Source organism: Macaca fascicularis, chromosome X (genome assembly GCF_037993035.2).
Source record: "Macaca fascicularis isolate 582-1 chromosome X, T2T-MFA8v1.1".
Lineage (NCBI taxonomy): Eukaryota > Metazoa > Chordata > Mammalia > Primates > Cercopithecidae > Macaca > Macaca fascicularis.
Window position 1 is genome coordinate 12,378,666 of NC_088395.1, and position 20,177 is coordinate 12,398,842.

General features: G+C 41.6%; 1 protein-coding gene across 9 annotated transcripts in view; it reads left to right on the plus strand.

The window, feature by feature from the left end:
- FRMPD4 (FERM and PDZ domain containing 4) overlaps positions 1-20,177 on the plus strand; it is an 864,755-nt gene that overhangs the window by 744,337 nt on the left and 100,241 nt on the right. For 8 of the 9 annotated variants that reach the window (XM_065538545.2, XM_045383463.3, XM_045383461.3 and 5 more), the window contains 2 exons: positions 7,618-7,778; positions 12,669-12,771. In XM_065538545.2, the coding sequence (XP_065394617.1) occupies positions 7,618-7,778; positions 12,669-12,771 (264 nt within the window). The remainder of the gene's footprint in view (positions 1-7,617; positions 7,779-12,668; positions 12,772-20,177) is intronic. The other variant, XM_074030131.1, reaches the window with a different exon arrangement.

Sequence of the window (20,177 nt, forward strand, 5' to 3'; positions counted from 1 at the left end):
TTATTTTACCACACACATTATCATCATTTTGACTCACTCGAAACCTATCATGGGGTTCTAAAATGCCTCGTGACCTCTCTCAGTTGTAACCTATGAACTTTAACAATCCATACTTTGCTTTCTTTTATTCTTCCTACTTAAATTCTTGCTCTGAGGAACTCTGGTTTACATAGATGAGCACTTTTGGTCAAAGTTTTCCGTGTTAGGCCCCCTCCAAGGCCACAGCAGGGCTTATGAATTTTGCAGCCCTACTGTGCCCAAGCCCAAATCCAGTCAGGGATGTGGGAAGATGGTGAAGAATAGACTATGGGGTTCCTGTGGCTGCCATGTCACCAAGGATAATAAGGGGAGAAGTTTCCTTTAGAAGTGTCTGTGGTGTTTGTCCAATGTAACATACTTAGTCATGAATCACATGGGGAATGAAGTTGTTGGAGAAAATCCTTTTGACATGTGGAACTTCAGGGCATTTATTAATAAATATTATTTTAAGCACTATTTACAGACTAGATGCATGAGCTTTTGGTACATAACAAACATCCCCCAAATTCAGTGTCATAAAACCATCATCATGTCTTATCCCTTATTCAGGTAGCTGATCTAGGCTTGGGGGCTGGGCAGCTCTGCTACACTTAGCTTCTCACTGAGGTGTAGGCTCTGGTCATTATAGAGAACAGGCTGAAAGGGCAGCCGTTACCTTGAGAAGGCCTTCTTGTGATGATGGTGGGCAGTAAGAACAGATGCCCAAACAAACTAACATTTTTTACTCGTCACATCTGGGCTCCCTCATGGGACATGCTTAGGGCGATAGGATGTTAGCAGAGTCAAGGGGCAGAGAAACATGTACTGTATATAGTGGGTAGGTACTGGAAAGGAATGTGGCATCTAGTGGCAAATCATGACCTAGGAAGTAAATCAAGACTAAGTCAGTCTACGACATAGACCAGTGCTACCAAGATAAGAGCATATATTTATGCTTGGTCCTCTCCTGTAATCATAGTTGGTCACCCCTGAAAGCTAACGCCAACAATGACCTCAAGCATAACTTGGGCACAAAAATGTTTATACTCCATAAGTAGTTACACCTATTTGTGATCCAGTCTTAACTACCCAGATAGCCTACCTGCCATTATCTTCCCAGATTCTTTAACCTCCACACCAAAGGTAATGGCTTCTGAATTTGGATTTTCCTTCCAGAATCCTTCCACTCAGCACATATTTTGAAAACGACTTTGCAGTCTTTAATGAGTGCATCAAAAACTGGAATGACTTTAGGTTTTCACACAGGGTGCTTTCTACTAGTCAAAGCAATTATTTGTGACACATTGGGTGTATCACTGTTTTATTTCTGCTGAGAAAGAAGGGCTCCAAGAGTTCAAGGAAAGCCCTTTCCTTTTGTTATGGGGAGTTAGGCAGCAGGATTTCTGTCATTCCTTTTGAAATGAAATCTGTCAGAAGTAGGAAGATTGCTCACTTTATCTTGATGGACACATTTTCCATTTCAATTAATATACTCTGTATTTTTCGGGTCATAGACTCCTGGCCTATCTGTGTGTGTTTTTAGAGAAGGTTGGGGACGGAGAATGGAGGTTTGAATAGCTCATCAATTGTATACTTCTAGTCTCAGCATCAGAATTCACTGACACATGTTTAGCAGGTAAAAAAAAAAAAAAAAAAAAAATGTTGCTTTTTCAGCTCATTAAACAAGGACTCAAGCATCTTTATTCAAAAAAAGAATGTTGCAAGTACAGGGCCAAAAACTGCTTGCCTTGTTACAGAGGGTCAAATGATGTTTCATGGGGAACATGCTAGTAGGGATTCATTCTTACTGGAAAAGAGACAGGGGTTGATTATTTTTAGGTAATTTATTCTGAAAACACAACCCGTTGCGAAAGAAAATGAGAATGCCAATGGAAGGTTATCCTCAACATGCAAGCAAAACAAAAATAATCAAAATATCATTAGCAAAGATGACAACACTAGACCAAGCAGTGACCACAGAGCACACATTTGGTTGTGTTTCCAGCCTTATTTGGGTAGGGGGAAAAAGCAATGAAGAAATACAGGCCAGTGTAAGACTCTGTTGACACAGAGAATGGCAGCATCTGAGGTTGAAAGGGTGTATGCCTGTATCGCCCCTAATTATAGAACATCATCAGTGCTTCTTATTTCCCTCAAGACTCAGGCTTGCCCTCGGCACTATGTTCAATGGTCACTTAATGGTTTAGAAACATGGTTGAGAAAAACATATTAACAGTGATCCAGTCACTAGATCACCTGGATTTTCTTCTACCTTCTTTTATTCTTTTGTGTTCTGGTACAGTATTGCCTTGTGTATATCAATGTATATTTGTATTTATTGTGTCATTGCATTTGATAGGATTTTTCACATTGAAAGCCTCCAAGCTTATGTAGGATTTGTGAGTCATTTTACTAAGAAAGTTGGGCTGCAAGTATTTTAAATGTTACTGAGTTTATTTCCATATTTTAAGACTGACTCTGTTCATAATGTCTGAAACGGACTGCTTTCTATTCATTGATCTCCAGAGATGAAAATAACAATCAATACTTTGTGTTTAACTTTTATTTTAAGTTCAAGGGCACATGTGTAGGTTTGTTACATAGGAAAACTTATGTCATGAGGGTTTGTTGCACAGACTATTTCATCACCCAGGTATTAAGCCTAGTACCCGTTAGTTATTTTTCCTGATCCTCTCCCTCCTCCCACCTGCCACCCTCAAGTAGGCCCCAGTATGTGTTGTTCCCCTCTATGTGTCCATGTGTTCTCATCATTTAACTCCCACTTATAAGTGAGAACATTCCAGCCAATGCTTTTTGAGTGCTTACTATGTGCTTACATTTTGCTGAGTGCTTTATGTTTATTCATTCAGTTTTCACAACTATCTTATGAACTTGTTACTATCATTGTCACCATTTTACAGATGAGAAAACTGAAATATAGAGTGATGGAGTAATTCGTGCAGGTCACATCAGTAGGAAGTAGGGGAGCCAGGACTTGAATTCAGGCAGTCTGGCTCCAAAGTCTCTCACTAAACGATCATATCAGTTCTCATGTTCACACTGCACCTGGGCATGTATTTGTTTCTTGTACAAACTAGAAAGTGTCACCTACTTGAAGAGAAAAATGTCTGCCATAATGTGGATACATCAGGACACGAGATTTGCATTAGGCAACATGCTCCATCCTCACTGGGAACGTCTGGCGTGTGCAGGAAAATGGTTCCAGAGTAGAAGTCCCACCCCTGGTCTATCAGGGTGGCCTCCAAATATATTAAAAGCACAACAATTTTTGCGGCTTCTGCCGCTCTCACCCTGGTCCAAGGCACCACCATCAGGGGTTGATGTAACGGCCCCTGAAATGCTTCTACCAGTACCCTCTCCTGTCATCAGCAGGGCAGCTGGATCACATGTCTACTTTTTCCACTCAGAACAAAAGACAAAGTCTTTCCAAGAGCCTGTGTGATCTGTGCCCCTCCTTCCCACCACTTCTTTACTCCTCACCACCCTGCCTCCAACCCCACATCCTTATCTGCGCCACTAGCCTTCGGATTGTTCCTGGGCAGGCTCACATCAGGCACGTTATGCCTCAGAACCTTTATGCTTCATGGTCCCTCTGTTGGAAGTGCTCCCCCTGAAATGTTTCCTGACCCCTGCTGATCATTGCAGCACCTTCACCCACCCACTCCACCCACTCAGCTCTCTATCCTTCCTCCCTGCCTTATTTTTCTCCCTAGTGTTTATAATGACTTGCTCTTCCATCTATTTTACTAATGTATTAGTTTCTTCTTTGTCTCTGAACACTAGCGTGAACACTTTCTTTTTTGTCTGCTTTCTTTCCCAGTGCAATCCCAGAACTGAGAATCCAGTGGGCGTTTTACAAATTGACTAAATGAACAAATGAGTGCATTGTGGAGTTGTTTTGGAGAATTAAATGAACTAACATATGGAAAGCATTTAGAACAAACAATGCTTAGCATGAAATTAATGTTTAATAAATGTCAGGTATCAATAAAAGAATAACATGATGGTTATTGAATGAATGATGCATTAGATACGATTACTTGTTCCTGTGGTGGGAAGAGGGTAATCAAGCTCCAGAAGTTTTAAATATTTTAATATACATTCACAATGGTTGCTAGAGGAGATAATCAGGGACATCATTTGTGTCCTCGTTTCCTATTGTCTGGAGGGCGTACTAAAACCCACCCTTCTCTAGGCAGGAGAGTGGTTCTCAAACTTTGCTGGACTTGGGAATCACCTGCAGATGTTTTTAAAATTGATACTGGTTTGCATCCCAGATATTCTGATACCGTTGGTCTGGAGTGTAACCCAGGCATTAGGAGTTTTGAAATGCTCCCTGAGTGATTCTAATGTGCAGCAAAGTTTGGGAATCACTGCCTTAAGCTTTTCACAGAGCTAGCAATAGCAGAAGGAAAAACCTTCCTCAGTGCCACTCTATGCTTGGAATCAAGAGTTGCGCCAACCTCGTTTCTAAAACACACGTGACCATTAGCAAGTCACCCAGCTTCAGCAAGCTTTACCTTCCTCAATTTTATGTCTGCTGTGGAAAATGGTGAAGACACAGAATTCAGGGCCAGTTTCCAAAAATGTGAATTTTCCTTCTTCCCTCTCTCCCTTTCATTCTTCCTTCCTCCCTCCCTTCCTTTCTCTTTCCATCCCTTCTTTCATCTGGAGATAAAAGGACAGAATTGTTTTCAGATGTGGCTCAAAAATGTCTTACTCTAAGATGGTGCTTTCTTACAGAGGAGACCAGAGAACCAAAGTGTCCACCATGCCTAGGTGGCCCCATTCTCCCACAGGCATACCCAGCCATGCCTGTTTCAGGTCCAGGAGGGATCAGTGTCTGAAGGTCAAGTTCCCACCCTTTGGGGCCCACTGTGGGAATATCAGAGGTCCTACTAGTGTCCTGGGTTCTAGCCCTGGCCTCCTCACTTCTTCCCTGTGTCTTAGTGCCTCCCAGCCTGGGGCCTTGTCTGAGGCTCCTACCCTGGTCACTGGGGCTCACTCTGCATTGGTTTTGCTGGCTCACTCAGGGTCTAGAATTCTGTCCTCTGACATCCAGGCCTCTCCATCTGATCTCCTGCCCACCTGAGTTCTGCCCACCTCTCTTCATCATCTCAAGCATATACCATATCATGGTAGCCGTGTCTAATCTATGGGTCCAGAAAAACACCTGAACCTACCCTATAATGCCACCGATCTCAGCCTGGACTTTTCTATTAATAGAATGGTGGTAGGACACTGGGGATAGCACACTACCGGGGCCAGCATCATGGATGTGTGACCCAAGCAGTGACACAGGACCCTGGACTGGGTTTAATGTTCTGCTGTCTTGAAATTAGTCATGTTTGAATGAAAGGCTCCACATTTTCATTTTTCATTTTCATTTTGCACTGTTTCTGCAAATTATCTAATGTGCCCCACACTTCAAATCAGAAGACCTGGTATGGATTGCACCTGGCTTACACCTGAGAAGAGCGTGACCTTGGCCAAGTTATTTTTCCTATCTTGGCATTTGCAAAGAAGGAATGAGTAGGGTAAAACTGCCTCCATCATAGAGGAATTTTAAGAATGAAATAAGGTAACAGATGAGTGTTAGCACATGGTGCACAACATGTTAGTTCTCAACTAACACTTCTCTTTTTCCTACCATTCCACCTCCCGAGAAGCTAAGTCGAAAAGACACTTCCTTTCTATTTAAAATGGATTTTAAATGTTTGTTTTCCTAGATAGTGATATATACCTAAAGGACAGATCTTAGGAGGTTTTCATTGATCTTACCTCATTCTTATTAATTACACAGAAAGACAACAGGATTCCTTCTTTGCTATCTTTATTACATTGAACAATATGTTGTCCAGATGGCATATAGAGTAGCATCTTCCAAGATATTTTTAAATGATCTTCTTTTACTTATTGAAGAAGATTATATAGAGAGAAATTTGAATTAAACCCGTGTCATTGAAATAGTCTTAGCTTACATTACATTAAGGAGATTTCTATTATTCAGACTAATAACTTTTCCCCAAAAGAAGGCTGCCTTGAACAATGTGCATGAGTGAAGACTTCATTAAGAGTCATGGGAGTGAATCTTTGACCCAACCCTCTGGCATACCAGCCATGGGCTCTTAGTGACAATAAACTAGTATTTTGATCTCAGTTTTCTTATTGGTAAAATCCACAAAATAATACCAGTTCTGCCCTCTCATTCTCAATTTGTGTATCAAATTAGATATTTGTGGAAGTATTTTGAAAATTTTTGAATGCTATACAAATTTCAAGTTGGGATTGTTGATAAGACTTCTGAAGGTTAGGTGTTAATGAAAAGATTCATTTGAACCACTTGAAAATCTTCCCGGAGAACAAATGCCAAGAGCTAAGTTCTCAGCTTCTTTGGAAATGGAGATGTATTTGGAAACAGGATGGTGTGTCACCACCAAAATAATCCACTTCAATTTTGCTGGGGCCAGAAGCCATAGGTATTACCTTCTAAATGTCTAAAACCCTCTGAGGTTATTTCTCAGCATATCAGTTATAACTAAATAGCTTTTCACAAAGAAATCTTTTTCTCTACTTATTAATCCAAGTATTAATGAGAATATACTATGTGCCAGATACTCTTCTAGGAATCCGAGATAAATCAGTGAATAAAACCAAGTTCCTTGCCCTCATAGAGTGTTTGTTCTAGTGTATAGAGCAAAACAACAAAAATAACCATAAAATTAAGTATACAGTTGACCCTTGAACAACATGGGGCTTGGGGCACCAACCCCACATGCAGTCAAAAATCCACATATCACTTTGGATGCCCTCAAAACTCAATTACTGATAGCATACTGTTGACCAGAAGTCTTACCGATAACATAACAGTTGATTAACACATATTTTGTATGTTATATGCATTATACTCATATACTGTATTCTTACAATAAAGTTAGAGAAAACAAAATGTTATTAAGAAAGCCGTAAGGAAGAGAAAATACATGTATTAATCATTAAGTAGAAGTAGATCATCATAAAGGTCTCCATCCTCATCGTCTTCACATTGAGTAAGTTAAGAAGGGGAAGGAAGAACAGGGGATGGTCTTGCTGTCTCAGGGGTGGCAGAGGAGGAAGAACATCTATGTATAAGTGGACCTGTGCAGCTCAAACCTGTATTGTTCAAGAGCCAACTGCATTCTACGGCACGTTAGCACGTGATTAGTGCTGTGGGGAAAAAAGAAGTAGAAGGGCGTAAAGGGGATCAGGCATGTTGGGGAGCGGGGTTGCATTTTTAAAATGTATGGCCAGGACAGTCCTCTTCAAGGTCATATGTGAGCACAAGCTTGAGTGAGGTGAGGCTGGGCCATATGCATATCTGCAGGACAGGCTTTCCGGGTTGGAGGAACAGCCAATGCAAAAGCCTGAAGCAAAAGTGGCCCAAGTGAGCCATGAAAGAAGCATGACTATGGGTCTCCCCAGATCTTTCTCACTCTCTAACAAAAAATAGGTTTTGAAATTAAAGAGAATATGATTGCCAGGCCAATGCCTAAGACATACATTGATGCCTTGTTTCTCTTGTATGTGCTTTCTCCACAGTCACATGACACAGGCAATCCCTTTTGACGACCCTCGGTTAGAGAGCTGCCAAATCATCCCTCCGGCTCCTCGGAAGGTGGAGATGAGAAGGGACCCAGTGCTGGGATTTGGTTTTGTGGCAGGGAGTGAAAAGCCAGTGGTCGTTCGCTCAGTAACACCAGGTAAGCACCCAATCCCGGTTCTTGGTTTCCTGAGACTGTCTGCCACACCCTGCCAGAATAACTACTGTTCAGTTTCATAAGTGTCCAGACTGTGAAAGCTGGATATGTTTTTCCAAAACCTGGATAGAGTCACTTCACCAGAGGAACAGAAATGCCTCCTTAAACTAGGTTTTAAACTGCCAAATCCATCATTATCACCTGACTCAGGAAAATACTGAGCCATCATCTATAACCATGGAAATGACCCACTTCTTAACTTATGAATGCAGACAATAAGAGGCAGGCACTGTACTGTATTACGGTAAGCCCATGATGAATTCCTTAGTGGAAAAAAAGGAGGAAGTGGTTACAGTAGGATTTAGTCACTGGGGTAGTTGGATTATCTCACAAGTATGCACTTCCCTCCCTTCTCATTAGAGGCAGAATAAAGGGAAATCCATACTCCATTGCTGTTGGGCTGGACCAGGTGATTGACATTGGCCAATGGCATATTAACAAAGATGACATAAGCTTGAGACATGCTTGTGCAATTGAGCCTGTTTCCTGAGCTGCTGCCATGGCTATAAGAAGAGAGTTTTTGGCTGGGTGCAGTGGCTCACCTGTAATCCCAGCACTTTGAGAGGCCAAGGCTGGTGGGTCACTTGAAGCCAGGAGTTCGAGACCAGCCTGACCAACATGGCAAAATCCCATCTCTACTAAAAAGACAAAAAATTAGCCAGGTGTGGTGGTGCATGCCTGCAGTCCCAGCTACTCGGGAGGCTGAGGCATGAGAATCGCTTGAACCCAGGAAGGGGAGGTTGCAGTGAGCTGAGATTGCGCTACTGCACTCCAGCCTGAGCAACAGAGTGAAACCCTGTCTCAAAACAAAAACAAAAACAAAAGACAGAGAGTTTTCCCCAGGTAGCTGTGACCTCTTCCATCTGAGCCCCATAATGAACACATGAGGCAGCAAGCCTGCAGTGGGGGAGCCAAGTACAGCCTCATCTGCAGTTTGGTACAGAACTGTCCAGCTAAGCCTGGCTGAAATCAGCCAGCCTGTGGTTATCCTAAAGACCCATAAGCATGAGAAGAAATGATCATTGGACACCTATTGAGCTTGGGGGTGATTTGTTATCCAGCAAATGCTGACTAATACAGTATGTGTCAAATCTTTAAAATTCTACAATATGATTAGATAATTAACGTACTTTCCCGCAATCATTCATATTAGAGTATACAGATGTTCCACTGTCAACACAGCTGAATACAATGGACTATGATGCAATCGCCTGAAGTGGGCTGCCTTTGCCTTTCCAGAAACAATGTGCTTTTATTATTTATTATATATGTATTTCTATGCTTACTGTAGTGGACTCATATTGGATTTATTTTCAGTAAAAAAGGAAATTATCTTCCATGCCCTTTCTTCTCAGGATTTTGCAAATCAGTAACAGGATTCAGCAGTAAAGTACTACACTTAGGAGCACAGACTCTGGCATCAGACTGCCTGAATCTGACTCCTACCTCTGCCCCTTTTTAGACTTTTTAGTTTCCATGTTAAATTCCCTGCATTTCAGTTTGATGTAACTTCTCTACGTCTTCTGTATAATGGGGATCAGTGTAGTATCTATGTTGTAGGGCTATGGAGAGAATGCAATAAATTAGAAGAGTGCCAGGCACATCCTGGTCATTCTGTAGATGTTTATTTTTATTGTTATTGTTATTTAACTCTAAAATGTTTGGCCAGTTGAGTGTCTCAATTAAGGGAAACAAAAGTCAAGTAGTGTCCTGGTATAGATTTTAAAATTTGGTTTAATGTTTCACTTTTCATTATTTTGACATAATATGCCCCAGGGCAAACATCACAAATAACCACTTTAGACTTGTGCTATCTGCTAAACTTTTTTATTTCACTAAATATAGATCATATTTTAGTTCTCTGTATAGGATTGTTGAGCTTGATACAACTGAGAATTCTCAAAACAGATTTGTTGCTTCGTATGATAACATGCTTTGTAAAAAAAAAAAAAAAAAAAAATAGAAACAATGTAGATAGTATAGAGGAGAAAGTAAAAAAAATCACCTGAATTCCTAGTACCAAGAGATAGCCATTATTGATGTAGACGGAGATAATATGTGTAGTAGATATAATTCCATGCATACACAAACACACATATGTATTACCTATCAGATAATATATTTTATACATACATAATACATATATAGAGGTATGTGTACACACATTTTTTCCTAAATGGAATAGTATTCGGCATGCTGTTTTATAACACTGGGATAATCTAACATCTCTGATTATGAGATTCTCCAAAGTATGTGTCTTCCCAGGAGCTGAATGAAGATTCAAGTCTTATTTTTTGTTTTTTGGTATCATCTCACTGTTTCTACAACCTCTCTCCTTCCTTGCCCTCAATTCTCCTTAGCTTCAAAGACACTAATACCTACTGTTACACAATTTTGAGATGAGTAGAAAAAAAGTAAAAACAAAGGTCAAAGAGTACTATTTCCAGTTATTTTTATGAGTGAAAATGCTGGTCAAACAAGCTGTGTCAGTCATAAAAATGACTCTACAGAAGTCCCAGGTGATTTCAGTGTGTGACTAGATTTTCTATAATAGGCGATCCAGACTTCAAAGTAAAGGCTATGAGACAGTTCTCTTGAAGTGTGCCACTGTTTCGTATTTTGGATGGGACAGTGTGTTGCTTCTCCAGCATTCTTGATTAAAGTTGCTTGATTAGACAAGAGTAGTTTCCTTTAATCAGAAAGCATAGGTCAAATGTAAGAGTATGTTAATCTGAGAGTGATTTTCTTATTAGAATAGTTAACATTCGTCCTTCAGTTACTTTCAAAATGTTTCTGTATTTGATCAGCATTTGATTGCTAACCATTTGTTTGACTGAATTTGAGTGATTATTGCACATAATTTAATACTTATTATGTTTCCCAAGTGGTTTTTCTGAATTCCTTATGCGTGCAAACACTGAATCCCACATCTGTAAAATGAATATTTTCTATCAGTAATATGAGGACATGTTAAGGTTCCCCTACTCTCTTACTTCCCAGAAGGAAGACGAATTTATGCTACAGCTTGAATGACACATATGCCTAGTGTCTGGGTGGGGAGAGAAACACTGAATTACTTTCAGTTCCATGTTCTGGGTATGAAGTGTTCATTTCAATTACTAAATGAAGTAATAGCAATAATATTTGAAAGATAGCATTTCAGCTGCAGCTATCACCCAGCGTCAGACCTGTGGAAATATAGTTAAAATTATAGTACCATATGCTACCATATCAATATTTGGGAGGTAATTGCATGTGTCTAGAGCATAATTCAGGTAATTGATTTTAGGTCTTACTTAAATACAAATGTATGCTTTACACAGATGTGGTTTTAAGTTTATGTGTTAAGAAACCTGGCAGTGACTAGGTTCTGAATTATAGAAAAAAGTTCAAAAGGGACATTCGCCATTCTGAATTTGGAAGAGTCCAAGCTAAGATCTAGTCCTTCCTTCACGTCAATTATTTAACCTGTGTGAGCCTCAATTATCTCATAATATGGAAGGGATGATAGTATTCAGTGAAGTTACTAGGCCAAGAATTTAACCCATTGCCTGGTGCATAATAAATGCTCAACAAATATTAGTTTCCTTCTCCCTTCTTGGAAACAACGGAAAGAGAAAAGGGCCAGGCACAGTGGCTCATCCCTGTAACCCCAGCACTTTGAGAGGCTGAGGTGGGAGGATTGCTTGAGCCCAGGAGTTTGAGACCAGCCTGGGCAATACAGTGAGATCTTGTCTCTACAACAAATAAACAAGGCCGGGCGCCGTGGCTGACGCCTGTAATCCCAGCACTTTGGGAGGCCGAGGCGGGCAGATCACGAGGTCAGGAGATCGAGAACATCCTGGCTAACACGGTGAAACCCCATCTCTACTAAAAATGCAAAAAATTAGCCGGGTGTAGTGGCAGGCGCCCGTAGTCCCAGCTACTCGGGAGGCTGAGGCAGGAGAATGGCGTGAATCCGGGAGGCGGAGGTTGCAGTGAGCCAAAATCGCGCCACTGCACTCCAGCCTGGGCGACAGAGCGAGACTCCATCTCTAAATAAATAAATAAACAGACAAACAAAATTAGCCGGGTGTGGTGGTGTGTGCCCACAGTCCCAGCTGCTCAGCAGGATGAGGTGAGAGGGTTGCTGGAGGGATGCACATGGAGCTGTGAGGGAGGAAGGGGACACCCGCCTAGCCAACCAGATCAGCTGAATCAACCCTGGCAATCAGTGGGGTGACAGATGTCACAGCCAGATCACCCTCACATCTGAACACCCTCTTACTGCGATATCTTACGATTCTCCACAGTATGCTGTCTCCCTACTTGTAATAAGTACATAAATGCACCTTTGTTTGAATCCAGCTGTGCGCAATTGTTGCAGCTTTGGCCACAGGGTATCAACACAACTGATTGGCTACCTGTTGAGAGAATAGCTCCTTCTAGGGGCCTCACCACACATACACACACAAAATGGCCTGTTGACCAGCAGCATCAGCAGCACCTGGGAGCTTGTGAGAAATGCATTATCTCACCCTGCACCCCTGCATGGTAACAAGATCCCCAGGTGATCCACCATAAAGTGTGAGAAGTGCTGCTAGGCTGAGTCTCAACCTTGCTTGTAAAGTTTTAGAAAAATGTGGATGCCTGGGTCCCATCCTGAAAGATTCTGATTTAATTGGTCAGGGTACAGCCTGGGCCTCAGAATTGTCCAAAGAATACCCAAGTGTGGTTGGGTTTCGGTTCTGCTGATAGCACCATTTGCTCACAGTGAATCATGATCAGGAGAGGGGGCTTGGGATAGGTTGCCAATGGTCTTCTCACCTGTGCTTCATTCTCATTTATCTCCAGGTGGCCCCTCTGAAGGCAAGCTGATCCCGGGAGATCAGATTGTAATGATTAATGATGAACCGGTCAGCGCTGCACCCAGAGAGCGGGTCATTGATCTGGTCAGGTGGGTGACTCATTCACCTGTGTCCTGTTCTGCCTTGAAGGCTGCTACATAGCTCTGAGGTCTCAACTAGCAGAGGAAGAGCCTCCTGTGGGACAATTTAGGACAGAAACACAAGCCAACACATCCACACGATTGAAAATGCTGCTGACACTGACCTGTAATATCAAAACACATGCTCCATAAACACAAAACTCCTAATTGTCCACTCTCTGTTAACATTGAAGGCACAAATGCCTCAGTTTAACATTTTTATGACTCCTATATCCAAAGGTTCATTTTTTCCTTCCAGAATTACTAACACATTGATTTTTCGTAATCAGGGAGATCAAAACACAATACCTGAATTCAGCGTAAGTGATGAGTAATTTTATATACATAATCCCATGGATATACAAACACAGTTCACTGATACTTCATATTTGACTAAGTACTTCATTACTGAATTTTGAGATTATCAACTATGGCAATAGGATAATTAGGTCAAAGCTAAAAGTTTACAAAATACACGTGGTTTATTGGTTTAGTTTTATTGTAGATGTAAGTAGTTTGTTATGTGATATTCTTAATGGGGCACCAGAAAATGTATTTTGTGTTATGTTAAAACTATTGGTCAAGAATCCCCTTAGAAGCCCACTGGAGTTATACTTCCTTAGTGAATTTAGGGGAAAAGAGATCTTTAGAAGTTTTTCAAATGAAGAAGCTGGACCTATCGTGTGAATGTATCCATTCATGCTATAGGAGTGTTGACGAATAAGGAGACATGACATTTGTCTTTTATAAACTCGTATTTTCAACCAAGATTGAAGCCAAAGCTAAGGTTACCAGAACTCTTTTCACTCAAGAGGGGATTTCCTAACATTTATGCTTACTCATTACAGAAAGTGTTAGGTTGGTGCGAAAGTAATTGCTGTTTTTGCCATTGAAAGTAATGGCAAAAATTTCAATTATTTTCGCACCAACCTAATAAATCTGTACTTTGGAAAAGGCATTAAGTGGAGTATTTCTGGGGTCTTTCAGAGAAAGTCTCTTTCTCAAGCCTAGTTCAGCTTTTGCTTCACAAAGAGGTTCTGGAGGGTCAAGCAGTCTTGGAAGAACTGGGAGAGAAGCAAAAAGAGAAATAGAAAGAGAAGGCACTTACATTTAGTGTAAGCAACCATCTCAGTTTTAGCATTTAAAAGGCCCATGTCCCAGGGAAACTCTGGAATGGCTGGTCACTGCTATGGTCTGAATGTTAGTGTCCCCTCAAAATTTATATGTTGCAACCTAATACCTAATGTGATTGTATTAATACGTGAGGCCTTTAGGAAAGTGATTAAGTCACGAGGTCTCTGCATCATGAATGGGATTAGTATCCTTATAAAAATTTGAAGAGAATTGCCTTGCTCCTTCTCCCATGTAAAGACACAGTGACAAAGTACTGTCTTTGAGGAATGAGGCCTTTACCAAACACCAAATCTTCTGGAAGATCTTGGACTTCACTGCCTCCAGAACTGTGAGAAATACATTTCAATTATTTATAAATTATTCAGTCTAAGGTATTTTGTTGTAGCAGCTCAAACAGACTAAGACAGTCACTCTTCTTCAGTCTGGGCTTAATGGAGTCTTCCCAGATGGCTAGAAAAGTCATACTTGTACTCCTGGGGCATCCAGATCTCCAAAGAATGGTCTTACACGGGAGCAGACACTGAGACTTGTGACATATTCACTATGCATCAGGAACAAGACCTGGGAACGTCTCCAATCTTTCTATGGACAAGGGGAGCCAGAATACGGAAAGAATCTGTATGTAAGAGCCCTTGGTAAGGAGCTGCAGGGTTCATTTGGAATAACTTCTCTCTTGAGATGCGTGTGGGTGTCAGCAGGGGCATACCTCATCTAGATAGGCTCTGAGCCTTCTGGAATGCCATGTTTGGGCTTGATGGCAGAAGTTGCATAGACATTTTGTTTTCCCCTAGGTGCGCACCTCTGTGATTAGTCCTATTGATTTTTGTGCCTGGAGGATGATAGAAGAAATAAAATATCTGTGTTTAGGTTGGCTGTGACTTAATTGTCTGCTGCAGGACAGTGACAGAGAAAAACCTATCTGAAAGTGTGATCATTTCCTAGCAATTGTTCCAGGGATATTTAGAAAGATTATTTCCAAGAAAGATATTTTCTTTCTGGTTTAATGCTTATAGAAGAAAATGGCATATCTGTAAACAAAGCACTCTCTATAGAACTTTACATGTAATAAAATAAGCCAGTTAAAAGAGAGGATGGCAAACAGCTCCAAGTTCAAATCCAGCCTGCCATGTGTCTTTGCAAAGTCCATCAGCTAAGAAAGGTAGGTTTTTTAAACCATTTTTTAAAAGTTGAAAAATGTATTTTGTGACACATGGAAATCATATAAAATTCAGATTTTAGTATCCATAAGTATTTTAGTGGGTTTAGCCATGTTTGCTCATTTGTGTTTTATCTATGTCTGCTTTCCTGCGACAACAGAGTTGAGTAGTTGCAACAGAAACTATCTGGCTCACAACCTTTTCACTCTCACTAAACCACAATGTTAAAATAATGTATGTCTTTCTAATGAAAATGATCACACATTACAAAATATTCCTGTGCCTTCCCATAAGTTTAGTCATCTGTCTGCCATAGTGTGTACTAACCTAAACATTTAACTCTTGTAGAAAATCCCCTTTTTACTGGGCTCCTCAGCTGATATATGTTTTAAGGTCTATATCTTACACAAGACAAATTCCCTTTCTGTATAATAAAAAAAATCCCATTTTCTTAGCCACTAAGGAAATTTGGAAAAACACTCATCATTTTGATAACACTATAAAATTCTCTCTTTAAAAATCGGCATCCATTTGCTTGCTTTAGTGGTGTAGTCTTGTTTTGTTCCTTTTCCCCCATTGCAGCATGTGTTCATGGATCATTTTTTGTTCCCAGATCCATTTGTGTTTCTTGGTGGATTATTTTTCTTATCATTTGGTTACTCTATTATAGAAAATTATTTTTTCTTGAGAAAATGAAAGAGTTTCGCAGAGACCAATTTACTGATATACTAACAACATTTTGGTTTTTTCATGTAGTCTCAAAAAAGCTATAATTGCTGCACCGAAATTAGATGAGTTCTGTTCACTTCATGGTCTTCTAAGTTGTTAACTCTAACTCAGACTGTATAATGGTGTTTGAGGATGAAAATCTTTGAAGAATCCATGCCCTTTACAAATTACCATATCTTTCTTCTTTAAAAGTATCTAAGGATAATTTTCTTTTCACAATTAGACTAATTAACTGAAAGCAGTCTCCAAAATTTTATTTTTAAAAAGTAAGGAGTATTATTGCCCATAGAAACATTATGAATTGTGCTTTGCCTTCCCACTCCCATGGCTAGCCAGCACAATTAAATTCGTTTGACTTCAACAAGGAATTATTGAGGATTAACAGACATCATATAAGGCAATGAGCATGTATAGATACATAGGCATGATTCTTGCCCTCAAGGAGAAGAATTCTAATTGATTTCCCTATATTTATGACTGGACAAGGCTGTTGGCGAGATTAGTATTTGGTAGGAATGTTTGGTGGAGATGGATGGTGTGTTAAGGGGTATTATTGATGGTGGTAAAGAGTAGCCATCAATGCGAAGTGGAAGGGCAGGTTTATGCATGAGAAGGGAGTTGTAAAATAGATCTTTCCTTTGACTCTAGAAACCCCAGACCTTCTTGATGGACACTCACTTTCCAACCTGCAGATATTAAAAAAATCCATTGCCTACGTGGCTGTCCTGAATCACCACCTCAAAATTTGGTCCTTCAAGGCAGCAATATAAATCTACTGGCTCCTGTTAGAATGGGTGCACTAGACTTTTTGGATTAGAGATGCAATTGGGAACCTGATAAATGCCATAGACTTTTCCCCCATCCAGAAAAACCCACGTGTATACAAAGTTCTGCGTACAATATTAGAATGGTTTTTGACTCCCTAAAGTTAGTCCCAGTTTTAGCGCCAGGGCAGCAGACTCTGAGAATGCTGAGTCCCTTCCTCCCCTTCTCCCACTTCCTCAGTACCAGATGCTAACATTGAAGAGTCAAGCATATAAACAACTTGATCTTATCCTTTTCTATCAAAGCAGTTGAAGTGGAAAATTGCCCATCCTATAATAAGAAGGTACAATGGTCAAACTGGAGACTAATTCCCCTTTCTCCCAACATCTGTAATAGGGCAGCTAACTATTCCTCCATCTGCCTTCTCCCACTACTTATGTTGATTATTCATGCTGATCTAATTGATGAGCAGTGTTATAGCTATGGCTATTTGTCTACAGAGGGTTGCTCACATCTGTCAGACATGTCACCCCTTCTATACTAATACCCTGGGAATTGGAGAGCTTTCCTGGGTAGCAGTAGTGTTCTTTCAATAAGAAAGTAACTGTAATAAGAAATAAGAATAAATGATAGGGGAGTGGCATTAACAAGGTAGCAAAATGAGGTCCCCCACTGGTATCCCCCACAGCAACTATAATTTGGCAGCCACCTATGGACAAAAGTGGCTTTGTGGGAGCTTTGGAATCCAAATAGGTCACTAAACCCTGGTGGAGCCTAAGACTGAGGAAGGCCATTTTGAGAAGGCAGACACACCCAGGCCTTGGTGGCAGACTCACAGCCTATGATCCCAAATACAGACCCAGAAACAACCACATCCCCCCATGGAGTTGGCTACAGCCTGGTTTGGCCTTGGTCCTACTACTGGCCATTATCCATTAAGGGACCCGGGAAGAGTCATACCTACCTAGGCCTTGGGTAACAGATCTGCTGACCTTGGCCCCAGTTGTGGACCCTGAAGTGGCTTGTGATCAAGCTCCAGCCTCTCTCAGCCATTGTCTGTGAGCAGTCCCACCTGTCCTGGGACCTGCTGGGAAACAGGCCAGTTCATACCCCCAGAGGTAGGCCTAATGAACTTAGTTCCACAGATTTTGAAACAGCCCCATAATTCAGCTCCAGCCTCTCTCAGCCATAATCCAGGAGCAGTCATGCCCATGCAGGGACCCTCTGGGATATATATTCATTTGTGTCCCCTCAGGCAGGCCTACTGACCTCCATCTGAATGTGGATCCTGAAGTGGCCCCATAACCTGGCTCTAGCTCCTCTCAGCCATGGTCAGGGAGTGGTCCTGCCTGCCCAGGGACCCAGGAGACAGGCTCCTCTGTGCCCTAGAGGCAGACTTACCAACCTTGATCCAACTGCAGATCCTGAAACAGCCCTGAAACTCAATTCCAGCCACTCTCATCTGGTATTCAGGAGCAGTCCTGCCTCCCCGACTCCACCTAGGGACCTGCAGAGTGGCATGCCCATTTGTGCCACCACAGGCAGGCCTGCCAGCCTTGATCCAACTACAGATCTTAAAGCAACACTGTGATCCAGCTCCAGCCCTGCACAGCCACAGTCCTTCCCACCCAGGAAACCATGAGGAGGCATGTCCATCTGTGTTCTCAGAAGCAGGCCTGTGGATCGTGATCTTGACTGTGGACCCTGAAGTAGCCCTGTGACTCATTTCCAGCCTCTCGCAATCACAGTCCAGGACCAGTTATGCTTACTCAGAAACCCACCCAATGGTCCAGCAATAACCCTCCCAGGGATCTGGTGGAAGCCACAATGATCTGTGTACCTAGTAACAGGCCCATGATCTGTAGAACCTTGTCCCAGCATCAGCCCAATTAATGAAGATCCTAGAAGCATTCCAGTCTGCTCAGAGATGAGATAGGATCCATGCTCTCCCAAGGCTCTGGAAACAGGCCTACCCCCCATTGTAAGACCCCATTGCAGATTTAGCAGTAGTCACATGATCTAGCCCTACTATAATTGCAGAGGCAATCTCATCAGTCAACAAGAGAAGGCTTTTACCTGCTGAAACCAGTCTATAAAGACCAGTCTGTAAAAACTGGAAATCTAGCAGACCCCATTGCAAATATAGCAGTAGTCACATGATCTAGCTCCACTGCAATTGCAGAGGCAATCTCATCAATCAACAAGAGAAGGTCTTTACCTGCTGAAACCAGTCTATAAAGACCAGTCTACAAAGACTGGAAGAGGGCCTGGTGCAGTGACTCATGTTTATAATCCCAGTACTTTGGGAGGCCAAGGCAGGTGGATGACTTGAGGTTAGGAGTTTGAGATTAGCTGGTCAACATGGTGACACCCAGTCTCTACTAAAAATACAAAAAAAAATTTAAAAAAAGAAAAAAGAAAATAGCCTGCTGTGGTGTTGTGTGCCTGTAGTCCCAGCTACGCCAGAGGCTGAGGTGGTAGAATCGCTTGAACCCAGGAGGCAGAGGTTGTAATGAGCCGAGATCATACCACTGGACTCCAGCCTAGGCAACAGAGCAAGACTCCGTCTCAAAAAAAGAAAAGAAAACAAAGCAAAACAACAACAAAAAAAAAAACGACTGAAAGAGATGTTTGCCCCCTCAAATGCACAGATACCAACTCAAGGCTACATGAATCATGAAGAATCAAGCAAACATGATACCACAAAAGGAAACTATTGAGGCTTCAATAAGCAGCCCCTAAGATATATCATTTGAGATATACAAATTACATGAAAAATAATACAAAATAATCACCTTAATGAAGCTCAGTGGGATACAAGAGAACACAGACCACTAAGCAAAAACAAAAAGCAATACATAAACAAAATAAACAGTTTAATAAAGAAATAAAGGTCAGGTGCGGTGATTTACGCTTGTAATTCCAGCACTTTAGGAGGCCAAGGCGGGCAGATGGCTTGAGCCCAAGAGTTCAAGACCAGCCTGGCCAACATGGCAAAACCCTGTCTCTACAAAAATTAGCCAGATGTGGTGGCCTGCACCCATAGTCCCAGCAACTTGGGAGGCTGAAGTGGGAGGATGACTTGAGCCCAGGAGGCAGAGGTTACAGTGAGCCAAGATCACACCACTGCACTGTAGCCTGGGCAACATAGCCAGACCCTGTTTCAAAAAAAGAAAAGAGAAAAGAAAGGAAAAGGGAAAGGAAGGGAAGGGAAGGGAAGGGAAGGGAAAAAGAAGAAAGAAAAGAAAGAAAAGAAAAGAAAGGAAGGAAGGAGGAAGGAAGGAAGGAAGGAAGGAAGGAAGGAAGGAAAGAAAGAAAGAGAGAGGAAAGGAGAGGAGAGGAGAGAAGAGGAGAGGAGAGGGGAGGGGAGGAGAGGAGAGGAGAGGAGAGGAGAGGAGAGGAGAGGAGAGGAGAGGAAAGGAAAGGAAAGGAAAGGAAAGGAAAGGAGAGGAGAACCATAAAAAGAACCAAACAGAAATCCTAGAGCTAAAGAATACAATGACAAAACTGAACATTTTAATAACTTCAACAGCAGACTCAATTATGCAGAAGAATCAATGAATGCAAAGATAGGCTATTTGAAATTACCCA